Genomic DNA, 17,550 nt, shown 5'->3' with positions numbered 1-17,550 from the left:
CGCCTAGGGGGTACCCTAGGTGGTCTTTTATGCGGTAAGGATCGTCGAGAATCAAGGAATCAATGGTGACGCAAGGAACACGATTTAGACAGGTTCGGGCCACTAGATCACGTAAAATCCTACGTCCTGTGTGTTGGTTTGTATTTGGTGAACTGGAGTTGTTTTTGAGAGGGTCCCTACCCGCCCTTATATACACAGGAGGGCAGGGTTACAAGTCTGAGTCCTAGTCGGGTACTATTACAGGGTTCTACTCGGTAAGGCCCGAGTAGTTTTCCATAAACATACCTGACTAGTCCGAGTAGGATACGCCCATCCTTGTTCTGATCATGTCCGAGTATGCCCCACGGTGGGCCGTTCAAGGTCTACTCGTGGGCCTGGGGTGTATGCCCGACAAGTCCGGCGTGGAATCGGCATGGCTGGACGGGGTCGCTGAAGGGTAGTCCGGCGGCGAAGCGACGGTGCTCGATGGGGTTGCTGGGGCGTAATTCGGCGAGGTGGTACGGCTGGACAGTGTCGACGGGCTGTATTCTGATGGAGTCGATGCTGCGTATTCTAGCGAAGGAGCAAATCTCGATCTCGGTGTCGACGGGCTGTACTCCGGCGGGGTCGACGGCGTGTAGTCTGGTGAGGGGGCAGAGCTCGATGACGGTGTCGCCGGTGTGTACTCCGATGGTGTAGCTGGGGTGTACTCCGAGGGCATCACCGGCGTGTAATCCGCAGCTGAAGAGGCGCCGCTCGATGGGGTCGCCGGCGTGTACTCCGGCGATGCGGCGTGGCGCAGAGGAGACGCCGCTAGGAGGCAGTGATTCGAAGATGAGGACAGACAGGGACAGGCAGCATCTGCATCGCTCGCCCGCTCCAGGAACCTGGATCCTCCCAATCGAGGCCCGCCGCGCCCGCTTCACGCTGCCCGCCGAGGAAAAGGCGTCGCCGCCGCTAGACGCCACGCGCTTGCGGGTCACTGCCTCCGCGGCCATGACAAGCAACTGAACCTAACAGATCCGGCGAGGGATTCGATCGCCGAGGGGTTCGGAGAGAGAGCAGCGGCGAATGATGAGTCTGGAGTGTGAAGGGGGAGAGCTGGAGAGGAGTTGCCGCCGGAGAGGAGGTGAGGGGAGAGATTATGGCACGATGGGGGCGGCGGCAGGCAGCAAGGCCCATGTCCGAGTCTCGCTCGTCAAGGTTAGTGTGGCACCTACGCGCGCCCCGCTTCCGACTTTCCGAGTCCGACTTGACTAGGCGTCGCGTCTTGGTCTTGTCATTGCGCTTGCGCGTTCGTCTCGTAGTTGATCATTTCGAAATCTCATGATTTTATATATAAGCATTCGGTATACTTATTAGTTGTAGCAAAAGTGTATACCTAGGGGTATTTGGATCTTTAATCCGGACTAAAATTCATATCACATCGAATATTCAGAGACTAATTAGGAGAATTAAACATGAGTTAATTATAAAACTAATTACACAGATGGAGGCTAATTCACAAGATGAATCTATTAAGCCTAATTAATCCATCAGTAGCACATGTTTACTGTAGCATCACATTGTCAAATCATAGACTAATTAGACTTAATAGATTTGTCTCGCAAATTAGTCTCCATCTGTGCAATTAGTTTTGTAATTAACCTATATTTAATACTCCTAATCAGTATCTAAACATTTGATGTGATAGGAATTTTAAGAGGAACTAAAGAAACAAACAAACCCTTGTTACTTTCCTTTTGTGGTTGTAGCAAAAGGTCGATCTGAGAGCCCTATACATGCTGGCTTGCAATGGCTTCATCGCAGACGCCTTCTTTTGCTGAAACTGATCTTCAGGCATCATTTGGGTTTGCTACAAAAACTAAACTCCCTACTGTGTCGAATACAGACTGATCCCCAGATTTAAACTTCTTTTCCTTATTTTCTTGACATGCTTTGCGCTCCCCCTACTGATTCTGATGCTACAAAATTTGTCGGGGTAAAAAAAAACACCAGTAGGCAGAAAAAAATAAGTTATGAACTGATGCTCAAGCCGGCACATGTCAAAATTCTTCTTTTTATCTGCAGATAGATCATGCTTATCGCAAAACAGTACACATAACTAGAACTGCAATGCAAAGCATTTGTACAATCCAAGACAGCTTTAAGAAGAAACGAGATTGGCATATTCCTGGATGCTGAACACTATTTCACGCATGGAACATATGGTAATCTCCGTTGCAGATAGACGAAACTGGGTCAAGTGGCAAACTAGGCACCTGCCGAAAGGCCAAGCAACCTCAAGCGCTCTCAGCCACAGGGTAGTCAAACACAACCTCCTTCCCACAAAGCCTCCGGTAGACTGTGCTGAAAGTGTCGAGCTTGTACTCAGTGTTGGTTCGCTCCTTTGGATCCAGGAAGACCTGTCACACCAAAGATGTGTATCATCAGTGTTGTTGAATTTGGAAAGAAAGCATAAAGACCATGAATGGTCCTTTTCAAGATATGACCAATGTAACACCATTGCATTCTGTATGCAGATGCACAGATTGATTCAAAAGCATCACAATAAACAAATGACAAATGACAAATGATTTTATTATAGGCAAACAACTGAAGTGAAGTACTAATTTCAAAGAATCAAATCGAAGAATTGAAACAAATCCACCCTTAGTGTTTCTAAAGGGAAAGATGCTTAAGACACATCTAATATATTTTGAGGGTAATGCTGTGTTTCTATCTTTTCATTTACAAGGAAGGAACAATTGCTATAAATTGCACTGCCAACTAGAAAACAGAATACAAGAACATGCGAACTTAAGACAAACTAATTGCATATCCAGCTCGAAAACAGAAAGAGAGCAAGATGCCATATTTACAAATTACAACTACAGATATACTGAATGAGCAGCTGTGTTTCTATGATTCATATCAAACATACCTTCATGACTTTTGCACCATCCAAGTGGTATCTAACACGCTTTCCAACAATCTCAGCTGGGTACACAACATCTTCCAAAATGCCATCATGAACAGTGGTAAGAGTGCGGCTACGGGGACGGACAACAGCTGAGCCCTTCTTTGGGGGCCTCACAATTCTTCTAGTCGCAATGAGAACAACATCCTAAATCAAATTAGCACAGAGTAAAAATGAAGTCATGACAGCTGATCAAGCATTAACAGGAAATATAACAATACAACTGTAAAAAGTAATCATTCTCAATCATTTATAATGCTACATACCAACTTGAAGCCTAAGGATTAGTAGAAACTCTGGACTAAATAAATAAAAACATCTCTTAAAAACTAGCAAGGTGCTAAATAAAATAAAATGCCCTTCAGGTTCAGTTCCTACAAATGCCCATAATACAATAAACAAGGTTTCAAATAAATATGCATGCCTAATCACTCACCAAAGGTCATGTTTTAGAACAAAATACATGCTTGATGTATTTTGAAAAAATAAAACAATTTTACTCAATTCCCAGTATCTATTATCAGGGAAATCCTATACACATTGAGTAATACAGATACAAATGTGCTCACTATGTCCAAAATATGACTTAATTGCAGAAGAGCTACAGATGATCTATCATACGTGGAAAAAAACCCAGCAAACTAACCAAGCACTAGTGTCCCAGACTGCACAGGTCTGAGTAAATTTTATCCATCTACATTTCAAATACAGTCATTTTTCTAGTCAACATGTTCATTATGAGGATAATGTAAATTGAGTACCGTTTTCTATCTTCCACAAGGAAGGTGTACAGCCAATCAACTAAAAGTTACTATTCCCACCAATTGCCTTTATGGTAGATCTTCTCAACTTTTCTCTAAATATAAGTCATAAAGCTTTTAGACACATTTTCTCTCTCTTTTTCACACCTTACGCCCTTGCTGAATGAATGCTATCACTGTCATAAATAAATAAAGTATCTTTTCCTACAAGGGAATAACTGTAGGGTAACAAACTCATTTTCATCTATGTCCTTGATTCATGCATCCAAGTCTAAAACTCACAAGTTTAAATCTAGGAGTAATAGCTCTCTTTAGAGGAAGACTCATATATGTTAAGCAGTTTGTTGTTAAAGCTACAACAACCAACACTCAACACAAACAAGCAGCTTGTCACTTGTCAGATTTGTTTCCAATAGTTTTGAGCAATCCAGTTCTCAGGACAAGAGCTTTAAAAATATTGAAGCTACTGGGCATAGCACATATGACATATGCTTCAAGAAGTATATTATGTAAATGCAAAACTGTAGATCATTTTCGCACCTTCCCACTGAACTTCTTCTCAAGCTCCCGAATAAGCCTCACATGAATCTTCTTGTAAGACTTTTGAAGCATGTATGGGACATGGATGATAACAGCCTTCCTGTTGCCAGGCACGTCCATCTGCCTGCACAAAACAATGAAAAGAATTTATTCAAATTAGATTACACCAAATGCACCCAAAGTTCAAAAACATAAGCAAGGCAGAAGATACACACACTGCTCCATTGATGTAAAGGTCCTTCAAGTCACTCTTAAGCTCCTGATTCCCATTCTCGAGGTCAAAGAATGCCTGCAGCACGGAAAATTAGACTCTAGAATTTCAAAGAGTAAACAGACAACTGAGCAATTCAAAGGGTCTAACCTGGGCAACTGTGTCCTCAAACTCAGTTGGCTCTACACCCTTGTCCTTCTGGATCTTCCTCCTTGCCGTAAACATCTTCTCTAGCTTGAGCTGACACTAAAGTTCAACCAAAGTTAACCTCTGAACCAAAAGAGCTTTGAAGGCATTTATCAACTATGAAATTGTCCTCTTATCAAAATACACATCACGTTGTAACTCTTCAGAAAATACTAGCCTGCATAAATTACTGATTGATGAATTAAACATTCAAATAGCAGCAAACACATGTTTTTGCAGCTCTACTTTGACAATTACAAATGATCCAAAAGTAAGGAGAACGATTTTGAGCCACTATCATCCTAAAAATCTACATGTGATCAAATGAATTCCTCAAAATTATTAAACAGTATTACCATAAATGAATGTAGCATCCATAGAAACGAAATGCACCCTACTGTCAACAATTGCAAATGATCCAAAGTAAGGAAAAAGACTTTGAGCCACTATCATCCTAAAAAATATAAAACGGTATTAACATAAATGGAATCACCATGCAGTAAGATCAGCCACCTATCTCACCAAAAGCTGCAGAATTGTGTAATGTAGCACGTCAGCTAATTCCACATGCCGAATTGTTTTTCAGTTTCTTTCTTTGACAAGCTACAGGTATCTAGGGAGCAGTCAGCCAGTCAGTCATATTCATTCAGATTCCAGCAATATTTATGAATCCTTCATGCAACTCGGCTAAATCAGAGTCCGGGGGCTGAAACAAATACGGGCAGGAAACCATCTACCTAAACCAACCTGATAAGTGATAACGCACATCTGCGCTACAAGCTACCAAGAAAATAGGGGAAAAAACAGAGCAAGTTGATCTAGATGGTGACATTCCAACTATCGATAGACGGGAATCTGGACTGTACCTCGGCGGCTTCACGCGAGACGGCGGTGAGAGCAGGGGCAGAGGCGCCGCGCAGAATGGCGGCGGTAGGCGGGCAACAAGAGGAGATGAGAGGGCAGGGTAGGGTTCTCTGGGACGGCCTCTACCGCTTACGGTCGTGGGCAATCCTTTCTTGGGCCTTTTCAAATTCCGAGCCCAGCCCGTTTCGTGATGAACTGATGGTACGCCTACGCGATTACATCTCTCGTCTAGCGACAAAACAGTACTGTTATTTCGTTGGCGTCCGTTTGGCATTCTTCCTTCTTTAAGGTGATCATTAATTTCACGTTAATATCACCAATTAATTTCGTATACTCCTAGATGTGAATTGGTTGTCAAAGACTCTAATCCCATGGCGTTACCCGCTAAGTATGGGCTGACCGAATGAACACGAGCTCCACCGCCTCTTCATCTCCTTCACCCACCCGCGTTGAAGCCACCGCCCACCGGCGGCCAGGTGAGCTGGTAGGCGAGGCTTCCGTCCTCCTCCCCTTCACCGCTTTACTCTGATGATCGCCTCTTGCCAAAATCCGCAGCGTCGGCTCGACGCCCGCCGCCTGTTCGACGGGATGCCTCGTGGGAAAAAGGCCAAGAGCACGGCGCCCACGGCGCCGGCACCGGCGCCGGCTGGTATAGACGCTCTGCCGGACGGCGTCCTCGAGCACATCCTAGGCTTCCTGCCGTCGCCAGAGGCCGTTCGTACGTGCGTGCTGGCCCGGCGCTGGCGTCACCTCTGGCGTAACGCCACGGGCCTGCGCGTCTCGTGCCTCGCCGGCGGCAGCGAGGGGGACTCCGGAGAAGGGCCGCCGTCCCCGAAGCGGATCCGGGACTTCTTGGAACGTATCCTGCTCCTCAGAGGGCAGGCTCCCCTCGAGACGTTCGAGCTCAGGTTCTGTACCTTCGACGGCGACGGCGACGACACGAGCTGCCTCAGCCGCTGGGTCCAGCACGCCGTGGAGTGCAAGGTTCGGACGCTCAGGCTCGAAAACATCTGGGTCGACGGCTTTGAGCTGGAGGACCGCCCCCTTGTGTCCCAGCTCCTGACGAGGCTGCAGCTCGAGGGCCTGGACTTGAAGAATACTTTCTGCGACTTCTCGGGGTGCCCATCGTTGGAGCATCTAGTGATTGAGTCCTGCGAGTTTTGGGATGCCTATAAGGTCTCATCAGAGTCCCTGAAACACTTATGCATGACAAGCTGCATTTTCAGCAAAGTCTCCAGCACTGTTATTCATGCCCCGAGTCTTGTTTCACTGAGGCTGGATGGCCATTTGTACAGGGCTCCTGTTCTTGAGATCATGCCGTCGTTACAAGGGGCATTTGTTAGAGCCATCCACGAGAATTTGGACTCTGGGTATTGTGATGATTACTCTGGGGATTGTGATGGTGAGGATTGTTACTCTTGTTATGGTGCTGTGGATTGCAACTACAAGTGTATGCTTCTGGAAGGTTTATCAGAAGCTGAGAATTTGGCATTGATATCTGAATCCAAAGTGGTATGCATACACTTTTGGCTTCAACAGTACACCTTTATATTTTCGCATTATTTCTGTTGCAGTATCTCTATCCAGTTATTTGCTTCCGTGCACTCATTGAGGTTCTCTACAATTGGAGTTCTTTAATCATTTCATATTTCACACTGAGTATCGATTGATCCTTCTGGTTTCTGCCTGCACTTGTCCGGTTTATCTACGAAAGGGATTTGAAATGGTGCCCTATATTCAGCAGGCTGAAGACTTTGATACTCAATGACTGCTGGTGTGTGGCACCTGACTTCCCTGCACTGACTTGCATTCTCAAGCATTCACCTATTCTGGAGAAGCTCACTCTTCATCTTTTCTCCAAGGTGTGTATATATTTTTTTTGTTGAAAGTGGATGGTGCTGCCTTGTTGAAGCAATTGTACACTATTGATTGATCTTGGTAAAATGCTTATGTTTTCTACAGGGACCTAAACATAAATTGGAAATGATAGGAAGGTACAATCCAACTGATAGAACAGCTGCAATATAAAAACACCTTAAGGAAATCGAAATCAAATGTGAAGTGGTTGATGAGAAAGTTCGCAAAGTTCTCAAGTTTCTTTGTACATTTAACATATGTAAGCAAACTGGTGACAGTACACTCTTGATGCGTTCTGTATCTCTGAAATTTACCTTCTATTGTGGGGATGGAAACAAAGACTGAATAAGCTCATAAGTTTGTTAGAAAGAAGATTAAATTTTTCTAGTGTCAAATTAATTGATAAATGCTGCTGTTGTGGGACTGGGGACAAAAGGGAGCACAATCTAATCCATTGTATTCCCTGTATTGTCCAGGAAGTTGAGGTTTAATCTTGACTTGATTGATAGTTGGAATAGTTGACTTGTTGATTAGTTCTGAACACTAGCACTAATATCTGAATTGAGTTATTCTGAGCAACTATTTTTTTTACCAACAATTCTAAGCAACTATAATAAGCTGCTGGTAACTAGCAACCAGTGGGAGCTGAAATTTCTGTTTCTGCATGAAGGTAACTAGGAAGCCAACTTATTATTCAAATAATAAGTTGGCTTGCTAGTTACCTTTATGCAGAATCAGAAATTCCTGCATCTACAAGATATAAGCAGGAATATAATAGCTTGCCTTGTCAAGTACTAGTTCTATCCGTTACTTGTTTTCCGGTGCTCGCTATATATGAGCAGGTAAATGACCTTGGTGACCAAATGGCAATAATCATGCTTGTCTGTAAAATCCAATTGTATGCATTTATTAGCCACTTTTCTTCATACGTTTCTTCTTTCTGTGGTTATATAAACAATAGTGTTGTATCCTAACTTTGTTTTCAAATGCTCTTTTTGTTCCTAAGGAGTTCATACAACTTCTTTATCAATTTCCTTCATGATTTTATTTTATTGTCCCACTTCTTTCAGTTTTATATGCTTAGCAATTGCTTATATATTGCTAATTACTTACAAGCTTAATTTTCATAGAGTTAGAAAGCTGTACTCATTTTCATGGTAACTCATTTTTCATTTTCCTTCTTTCTACTGCTTTCTCATTACTGAAAAGAAAATACATATTAGTTATTTCCCATTGAAACCCTTCAAGAAGTTTAATTATAACATGTTTACGTCGCACTGTTCATGATGTACTGTAGCACCAGCACAAGGATAGTTATTTTACTTTTAGTTCAATTCTTCCTTATAGATATTTTTTATCAGTTAGATATATTCATAGTTCTAAAATATTTTTCTTGTGTCCAAGTTGAGTCATCCCTCTAAAAGGGAATGATTTTGTATTTTATGTAACTGAGTTTTCTTTTATGTATAGTGTTTGTAACCCAACTGTGCCTTTTGATTATTTTACAGGTTTCATTTTCAAGTAGGCGTGAGAATTAAATTCACTCTGTCGGTGGATCTACCATCTCTCGGCTATTCAGAAAGAAGGCTAAAATTTGACAAGTTTGTTGTCTTTAATTTGTTCATGCGTATATTATTCTTGTGTGATTATTGTCGATAATGGTCATTGGAAGGTCTATTGAGAAATTACAATGTTCTGGTCGGTCATGGTTTATTAAGCAATGCTTCTTGTATCGCTCTTATGGTTCGCGTGGATTTACTGCTCGAGCTCGCTTTTACTGGTTTATGTGCTTCTTTTTTTCTTAGAGCACTAGTAGGCCTGTTTGGAACGAAAGAATTGAAAACAGAGGAATGGAAAAAAAATGTAGGGATTGGATGAGGGTGTAGTAGTAAAACAGAGGATTGGAAAAACGCAGGAATTGATAGAAAGAGTGTTCGGAGCCTAGGAACTATAGTACCATTAATAAGAAACACACGCTAGCGATAAAAGATATTAGCTTTTAATAATATATTAGTTAACATTATTGTTTTTTAACCAGCTGCATGTACACGGTTGAAAGGACCTTTGATGACGTCTAGAGGGGGTGAATAGAAGAATCTGAGGTTTTACAGAAAGAAACTTACATCAATAATTTAAGGAAACTTCGGAGATTTTTCGGATTCTTCGCAATTTGCGAAGATTCTGTGGAAATTTACGGAGTATCTGGAGATAATGAAAAACTCACAACGCGCCCATGCAGAACTCAACCAAAAGTAGATCGATGAATTACCATATATCATTGAGTTGGTACCAAGATATTTCACTAGATACTTGTAGCTCAAACCTTCTCAAATGATACATAAAGATGAAACCTAGAGATGAGCTAGCACAAGCAACAACTAGCGAAATCAACAAATCAAGCACAAGACACATAAGGATTTGTTTATCGAGGTTCGGATTCCTTCACCGAGGATTCCTACGTCTCCATTGGGTGCTTCCAATGAAGCCAGGTCGCTCTCAACTCTTTCCCCACTTCACTTCTTGATTGCTTCCCTTGCGGAGGTGAAGTCGAAGCCTTCACAAACACCCCACAGCACAACACAAGCTTGGGTGCTCACCGGGCGACGCCTAGCCGTCTAGGAGGCTTGACCTCCAAGAGTAACAAACGTCACAAAGATTTCTTGCTATGAACTCAAGTGCTCAAGGAAGGATTTGCTCTCTTTCACTCAATCTTTCAAATCCTCAACCCAAATCTCTTCTCTTCTCAAATCTCTTACAATCCTAGAGATAGGAGGGCTCAAAAGGGCTGTGGAGATGTGTTTTCGTGTGGGGAACCAGCAGCAACAAATGGAAGGGGGTGAGGGGTATAAATACCCATCCTCAAAAACTAGTTGTTAGGCTGTTAAGTTCCGGAATCTCTGGAAAAACCTCCGGAAACTCCGGAACCCCAAAACTAGCCGTTAGGTTCAAAAAGTTCCGAAAACTTCGCAAAATTCTCCGAAATCTCCGTAGGATTCTCCGAAATTTCCGCAGGTCCACTAGACAGCACAAGACACCTCAGGGAAAAGGCCATAACTTTTTATTCCGGACTCCAAATTCGATGATCTTGGACTCTACGGAAAGCTTATTTAGAGGGGTATCCATTTCCAATGAAAACAAGCTCCAAGACCACTCAGTGCAAGTGTTGTGATAAGTGTTTTTCTCATGTTAGCACTTGAAAGGTTAGGTTTGAGCACCGAGACATAAGCGAAGTTATCCACGTTACATCCCTCTTGATAGTACGGCATTACCTATACTCAAGATCAAAGAATAAACATAATATCAACCACTTGAGCTTGAATATCTTCACCATGCCGCTTTTCATCAAAATCACACTTTGAGAGGTTTCCTAGTATTTCTTTCTCTCTTTCTTGAGCATTATCCTCCTTGAGCTAGTGACTTGATGTTCCTCGATATATATGATCAATAATCAACTTGACATACTCAAGTCACCTCAATTCTTATGATCCAACAATAATTTAATGCTTTGCAATGCTTCACTTTTCATGGCTTGATTGGTTCCTCGAAGTTCACCTAAGCACTAGCTTCTTCACCCTAGCAAAGATCCCAGGGCTCAAGCTATCGCTTGACCAAACTTTGGTTAGTTCCTCGTTGCTAATTACTTGCTTGACTTCTTCCTCCAATCATGCCACTTTGAATTTAACTTTGCTTTGACATCAACGATGAATACCCATTTGAAATCCATATCTTTGAATACTTGAACTTGATTCATACTTGAATATTGTTCTTATACCAACATTATGTCCTTGAAATACTAAGTACTTAGTCAAATATATTCTTTCTTGATAATAAGGAATACCATCCATGTGACCAAGCAACCTATCATTTAAATTCCATTCAATTCACCATTGCTCTTGATCACTTATATTATTGTTGTAATCTTGATCAATCCTCATGCAATTTTCAACTTTCTTTGATTATACAAGCAAACAACCAATGTGACCATATAATTTCACTTCCATCTTTGTCTCTGTCACTCAATTCAATCTTTGCTTGTCATTTCTTTACTTTTGCATGCTTGTATGACATGAGCTTGATTTTGTCATTTCTAATAAAAATTTACCAAAGCTCAACAAGCTTATTAGTTCTTGAATTGCTTTTGTCATTCAATCACCAAAACCCACGAGGGCCTAGACACTCTTTCAACGGTCTGGCTTGCCATCTCGTGGGCCTATGGTTCCTGAGTCTTTTTTTTCTTTTTACATAGCATTGTATCTTTATCCCTTCGTTTGTTCTCATCTAGTCATTCTCGTCTCGTAGCTCTGTCCCATTGCTCCCTCATCTCTCTCGTCTTGCGAAAGCTATGGACTATTTAGATCGGAGCTGGCTAGCTAGGGAGGTTAACGCTCGGGGCTAGGGAGCCGCGGTGGCCGGCTGCTCCAGAAGGCCGCGCATGCTGGTGCCATGCCACGGCGGCTGGCCGGACTGCTTGGGAGTTGTTTCTGGTGGGAGGACGGCGGCTCCAACACCGGCGACCCATTTCACATGAAAGGATGAGCTGCGGCAGTGCGATTTCTGAGGAGAGGTGAGATTCTAGAAGAGGAAGGTGTAGGCAGATCAAGCAGCAGGCAGGGCGCGATGAGGTCAACCTCATCGAAGGCTCCGACCCCCTACAACTCTCGGGTACTGTCCATATTTTTCTAGTACAGATAACAAATTTTGGATTTTAAAATATCTACAAGCCGGTACTGTCCATATCTATAACAATGGTACTGTCCATATGTATACAAATGTATACAAATCAAACCAAGTTAGTTACCTAATTCCAGTTACCCAATGTATACAAATCAAACCAAGTTACCTAATGTAGCAAATTTCATTGACAAGTTTCAAATCAAATCAAAACAAAACAAATCAGAACTGAAAAAAAATACCTTGCAGTCGGCGGGGGATCTCCTCCTGACATGGTTGGATGGCGGCCGTCGACGGGGCGTTGATGGGGGTGGCCATTGGCGGGGCTCGGGAGACACATGACGGTCGGCGGGGCTAGGCGGCGGGCCTCAAGCGCCACCGGTGTGGGTGGCGGCGGCCGCCGGTGTGGGTGGCGGCATCCAAAACCCTAGCGGCGGCCATGCTCTGGCGAAGAATTGAGGGGTCGGGCGTTGGAGGAAACAGGCGCGGGACGGAGAAAAACAGGCGCGGGGGAGTCTCGGAGGAAAAGAATGAACCATTTTTTTGTAACCAGTGGCATACCCACCAACTCCACGAGGAGTTTCGAAAGAGGTGGTTTTGGAGCTGCAAAAGAGGTGCTTCAAAACTCCACCCCCATTTGCACTATAGCTCCATGAAGTTGGCAGCTCCATGGAGGTTTAGAGTTGGGGTGTTTGGCTGGAATTTTTGCTGGAGTTGCTGAAGTTATGGAGTGGAGCCATGCTAAACAGGTCCTTAAACTCTGATTAGCCTACTCGTTAGCTCTCCTTCACGCGCGCACAAAAATTTCGGGATTGGAGTGGATGTTTTGTTTCCTCCATTTCACATAGGAAAGGAAGCCGTTTCGGAGGAAAGAAAAAACTCATTCCTGCATTCCAAACACAAGATGACGTAAGCAAAATACAGGAATCTCGTTCCTTTGAAATTCCTTTGAAAAAATTCCATTCCAAACAGGTCCTTACAGTGCATCGTTCCTTGCTGGTTGCTTCCTAATTCTTCGAGTGTGTTACGTAGTGGAATGAGTGCAGAGATATAGCTGGATAGAATCCATAACTTGACAATATTGTTGCATTGAAAGAAGGTAGGTGATGATATGTCGATTGTAGATCGATGATGCATAGCCTACTTAGCATTGGTGGTGCCATGATAGATAGTACGTCTATGTCTAGTAGTTGAGACAAGGTACGAATATAGAGGTTTGTGTTTTACAGGCATAAGTACAATTCTATTATTGAGATGATGTTAGATGGATTGAACCCTGAATCCTAAACACAGTGGTTTACAACAAATTCTGCAGTTACAAGATTACATTTTATTCTAAATCTTAAACCCTACCTTCAATGTGAATCACGGATGACGATGTGAGCCACACCATGTCGTGTCTAGCCCACCTATAGTCCTCTAAATTAGAAGCCAAATGTAATGACGATGATGCAAAACTGTGTTTTAATTGCACTAATTTGTACTAGCTATACTTGAGAGCTATACTTGAATGTAACAAAACTTTCATATTTGCAGAAAGGCAGAGGTGTCATCACATCACTTTACAAGAGCTCTCATATACTCTCTTGATTCGTTATTACACACTTACAAGGTTACATGTGTATAAAGAAACTATAAGTTCGAAAAAATGTCATAAATATTATACTTCAAGTGTTGTATAATGTTCTGCTTTAGGTTTCCTTTTACATTTTAGATATAAATACGTGTCCGCATGCTTTATTCCTTAATCTTTCTTATGCATGCCATCGATCATGTATGCAGATTATGTCTGTCATTTTAGTAGCTGGCCACCGGGTAGGAGGCTTGCTGGGCAACACCACAGGCGCCAGTGCCCCTCTCGAGCCTCATGTATCCTCCTTCACCCCAGTTCTGCCCCCACTGGTTTTTGAGCAGCCAGTACTGGCTCCCATCCTCCGCCGTGCCATACCCAACCGCCGTCACCGCATGGTTCAAGTTGTTGCCGCAGCTTTCTCCGGTCATTATTCCACCATTGTAGAACTGGAAGTTGTGCGCGTCGACAGCCACAGATACAGGCTGGTTGGCAACGGCCGTGGCGAGCGCATCCTCGTTGTTGCTGGGCACGTCCTGGTAGCTGCTGATCGTGACCGTGGGCTGGACGGACTGGCACATGCCCTGTGCAGCGGTGTATGGATAGGTGTCCTCAGTGGTAAGGCCACCGTTGTTGATGATGTACTGGAAGGCTTTGTCCATTGAGCCGCCGTTGCAGCCGTTGTTTCCGGTGGAGCAATCAAGCACCTGCTGCTCCGACAGCGAGATCAGATTGCCGGTCGTGATCTGATGGATGCCCTCCACCGCTGCAACCGCAGAAAACGCCCAGCAAGAACCTGCAAAGTTTAAAGGTTTTAGTCTCGATCATCACAAATTTTGCTGTTATAATGTGGTCATTCAAGAACGATGAATGTACGTCCCAAAATATAAAATATAGATATGTTTAGTTTTTTCAAAAGTCAAATCTTTTTAACTTTGACCTGCAATACCTTAAAAAAAATTATTTCAAATAAAAAGATTACATATTATAATAGTTGATTTCATGATAAATCTACTGATGCATTTTTTATACTATTAGTCTTTATGATTATTTCCCTATTCGCAGTTAAATTTGAAAATATTTGACTTGGAAAAAGACTAAACATCGCTATATTGTGGGACGGAGGAAGTACTACTTCGTATGCATATATAGATATTGAATAATTACCACATGTGCCCTGGTTCTTGACACCGGTGACTGCACCTTGCTTCCTCCAGTCAACCGCCTGCTGGTCATCTGACAGTGTAAAGTTCTCGTACTTGAAACCAGGCATCTTCTTGGCCCCGGTAGGCACTGGCTTGAAGCCAGTGTAAATGGCCAGGAACTCATCGTTGGTCATGTCGGCGAACTTGTTTACCGCCAAGCGATACTTCTTACCACCTATGGCATTGGACCTGTCAACAAAAGCGGCATTCTCCTTGAATACCTGGAACCGGTGCACCTTCTCTGCCTCGTCGTTGTAGGTGCGGCCGTGCTCCGCCATCCACTTATGGTGCCTCGCCTTCATGGCCTCCTCGCTGTAGCCACCAGCCGACATGTCTCGGGCCTCGACCTCGACGAAGATGTGGCCCATCATGGTGATGACAGCAAGAAGCATCAAGGCGGCCGTGATGCGGGGCTTGTTGCCACCAATGTTGGAGGCCATGGTTGTTATTGTTCACAGTGTACCTGGCTATATTCCGAATTGCGGATATGTGTGCTCGATGTAGTATGTGTTGTGGGAAGCTAGCTACTGTATTGTTGGTGTGCTGTTGAAGGGCAGGACGCCGAGGGTTTATATAGAGGGCTTGGAACTGAACTGAGCTGAACAATTCCGTCCGGTCAGTAGGACTAACTTATACGTCAGTTCAAGTCGGTGTCAACCGTCAAAGGTCTTCAAATTGAAGCTGGTTTGGAAGTTGCATATCCTTCCATTCCATCTAACGTATACGTCGTGTTATGTTTGGCATCAGCTGTTGTGAAGAGTATGAACTTTGGGGTAGCTGCCTTAGCAGAAACTAAAATCTAGAAGGCCCATTCCACACTTATGCATGGTTCGTTCCACATTGGAGTGCGCACTACATTGATTAGCAGCTGATGAAAATACCTTGGATCGTCCTACACGCTAGCAAGTCACTAGTAGAGAAGTGACTTTCGATCCACCCCCTTTTATCCCGGTTTAAAAGTGGCCCGGGACAAAAGGGGGTGCGCCGGGGGGCGGGAATTTGGAGGGGAGCATTAGTCCCGGTTGGTAATTGCAACCGGGACTAAAGGCCCCCCTTTAGTCCCGGTTGCAACGGCTAGGGGGGGGCGTCGGTGGCGGGACCCTTTTATCCCGGGGATAAAAGGGTTAGTCCCGGTTGGTGCCTCCAACCGGGATAAAAGGGTGTCCCTTTTATCCCGGTTGGATCCTCCAACCGGGACTAACTTTCCAACCGGGACAAAAGGTGTTTCCTTTTGTCTCGGTTGGAGTTTTTAACCGGGATTAAAACTCATCCCCCACTATATCCCGAGACAGAGACTTTCTTCTTCCTCCAGCCCGAGCAGTCCAGCACATTGATAGAGAGCTGAGCTTCACCTACTCTCCGGTGGTGCCCAAGCAAGGGAGGTGCTGCCCGAAGTTTTTTCCCTCATTTTTGTGGGAATTTGACTCAGCCAACAAGTGCTGCGAAGGTTTGCTACTTCATCCTCGTGTTATGCTTTGATTTATGCTTTGGAGATGGAAAGATTATTTGCTACAATGTGATGATGAAGTATAAAAATGGAGAGGTATTTTGAGCTAGAATGTGAGGGAGATTGATGTGTCATATATAGTATGCATTATTTCAGTGGTTTAAAAATGATGCTACCTTGTCTAGACGGTTTATCTTATCAAATTTAATATGGTTTTTTAAATCCATATACTTGTTAAACTTGCATACCGTGTTCATTTCGGCGAGAATGTTCTCCGCCGAGTAGCAACGTATGTCAAGAAGGAGGTTCGATTCTACGAGAAAGAGTGGATACGGACATCGTGACCGTGTCCCCTTTTCCGTAGCATCTAACCTCTTTCATGACGAAATGCGGTGCCGCCTAGCCGAGGACATCCTCGCGAAATGAACACGGTCTTCAAGTTCAACAACTTCTGTAGTGGTAAGGAAAGAATTTTTGTACATAGATGACTTCTGCTACTTGTTGAACTTGCATACCGTGTTCATCTCGTCGAGGATGTTCTCCGCCGAGCAGCAACGTATGTCAAGAAGGAGGTTCGATTCTACGAGAAAGAGTAGATACGGACATCGTGACTGTGTCCCCTTTTCCGTAGCATCTAACCTCTTTAATGACGAAGTGCGGTGCCGCCCAGTTGAGGACATCCTCGCGAGATGATTACGGTCTTCAAGTTGAACAACTTATGCAGTGTTTGGGACTTTAATTTAAATATGTGTATTTGGATATTCATGTTGTTGTATTGTACCATGTTGTTTGGATCTTTAATCGATTTTCACGCGTAATCCATTGTCAAGTGTAATCCATTTTCGTGCGTAATACGATGCAGATGGACCGGCATTGGATGTATAATGCAGACAGGCGGAGCAAGGTGTTTATTGATGGCTTGCATTATTTTCTCGAAGTGGCAAAAGCGAACAAGCCAGAGAATGGGTTCGTATGTTGTCCATGCTTCCAATGCAATAACAGGAAGGAGTATTCAAAGGATTCCTGGGGGACTATTCACAGCCACTTGTTTAAATACGGTTTCATGCCTAACTATTTGGTTTGGACCAAGCACGGTGAACTAGAGGTTGTAATGGAAGATGGCGAGGAGGAGGAGGAAGATGACACCATTCCGGACTGGGTTGCAGGCCAAGCTTTTGCAGGTACTACAATGGGCGAGGCTGATGAAGATGAGTTTGCAGAAAATGACCCTACTGATGACCTTGGTCAGGTGATACGAGATGCATACAGAGATTGCGAAACTGAGAAGGAAGCAGCAAAG

General features: G+C 43.7%; 3 protein-coding genes across 4 annotated transcripts; 1 reads left to right on the top strand and 2 right to left on the bottom strand.

The window, feature by feature from the left end:
• Positions 1-2,022: 2,022 nt before the first annotated feature.
• LOC101772116 (40S ribosomal protein S7) lies at positions 2,023-5,646 on the bottom strand. 2 transcript variants are annotated; one of them, XM_004962348.2, is made up of 6 exons: positions 5,503-5,646; positions 4,601-4,696; positions 4,455-4,528; positions 4,240-4,363; positions 2,903-3,085; positions 2,023-2,384 (listed from the first exon to the last, which is right to left on the bottom strand). In XM_004962348.2, exons 2-6 carry the CDS (start codon positions 4,673-4,675, stop codon positions 2,262-2,264), a joined length of 579 nt encoding a protein of 192 aa, XP_004962405.1. In that variant the 5' UTR covers positions 4,676-4,696; positions 5,503-5,646; the 3' UTR covers positions 2,023-2,261. The 2 variants fall into 2 exon arrangements, with proteins under 2 accessions (XP_004962405.1, XP_004962406.1); XM_004962349.3 differs by lacking the exon at positions 5,503-5,646 and adding an exon at positions 5,159-5,308.
• Positions 5,647-6,088: 442 nt separating this feature from the next.
• LOC101766764 (F-box/LRR-repeat protein At4g14096-like) lies at positions 6,089-7,372 on the top strand. Its single transcript, XM_022825266.1, has 2 exons — positions 6,089-7,012; positions 7,242-7,372. Exons 1-2 carry the CDS (start codon positions 6,089-6,091, stop codon positions 7,266-7,268), a joined length of 951 nt encoding a protein of 316 aa, XP_022681001.1. The 3' UTR covers positions 7,269-7,372.
• A 6,233-nt stretch (positions 7,373-13,605) lies between these two features.
• Positions 13,606-15,329, bottom strand: LOC101766351 (zingipain-2). Its single transcript, XM_004963806.3, has 2 exons — positions 14,766-15,329; positions 13,606-14,394 (listed from the first exon to the last, which is right to left on the bottom strand). Exons 1-2 carry the CDS (start codon positions 15,241-15,243, stop codon positions 13,826-13,828), a joined length of 1,047 nt encoding a protein of 348 aa, XP_004963863.1. The 5' UTR covers positions 15,244-15,329; the 3' UTR covers positions 13,606-13,825.
• Between the last annotated feature and the right edge of the window lie 2,221 nt (positions 15,330-17,550).

Source organism: Setaria italica, chromosome III, assembly GCF_000263155.2.
Source record: "Setaria italica strain Yugu1 chromosome III, Setaria_italica_v2.0, whole genome shotgun sequence".
NCBI classification, from domain to species: domain Eukaryota; kingdom Viridiplantae; phylum Streptophyta; class Magnoliopsida; order Poales; family Poaceae; genus Setaria; species Setaria italica.
This window is presented reverse-complemented; position numbering and strand designations above follow the sequence as displayed.

Bases quoted from the DNA above. Each gene is read 5' to 3' on its own strand.
- LOC101766351 (XM_004963806.3), bottom strand. From the start codon at position 15,243: ATGGCCTCCAACATTGGTGGCAACAAGCCCCGCATCACGGCCGCCTTG. The intron at 14,395-14,765 runs GTAATTATTCAA...TAAACTTTGCAG, and splicing joins CAAGAACCAGGGCACATGTG to GTTCTTGCTGGGCGTTTTCT.
- LOC101772116 (XM_004962348.2), bottom strand. From the start codon at position 4,675: ATGTTTACGGCAAGGAGGAAGATCCAGAAGGACAAGGGTGTAGAGCCA. The intron at 3,086-4,239 runs GTGCGAAAATGA...AATTTGATTTAG, and splicing joins AGAAGAAGTTCAGTGGGAAG to GATGTTGTTCTCATTGCGAC. The intron at 2,385-2,902 runs GTATGTTTGATA...TTGGTGTGACAG, and splicing joins ATGGTGCAAAAGTCATGAAG to GTCTTCCTGGATCCAAAGGA.
- LOC101766764 (XM_022825266.1), top strand. From the start codon at position 6,089: ATGCCTCGTGGGAAAAAGGCCAAGAGCACGGCGCCCACGGCGCCGGCA. The intron at 7,013-7,241 runs GTATGCATACAC...CCCTATATTCAG, and splicing joins TGATATCTGAATCCAAAGTG to CAGGCTGAAGACTTTGATAC.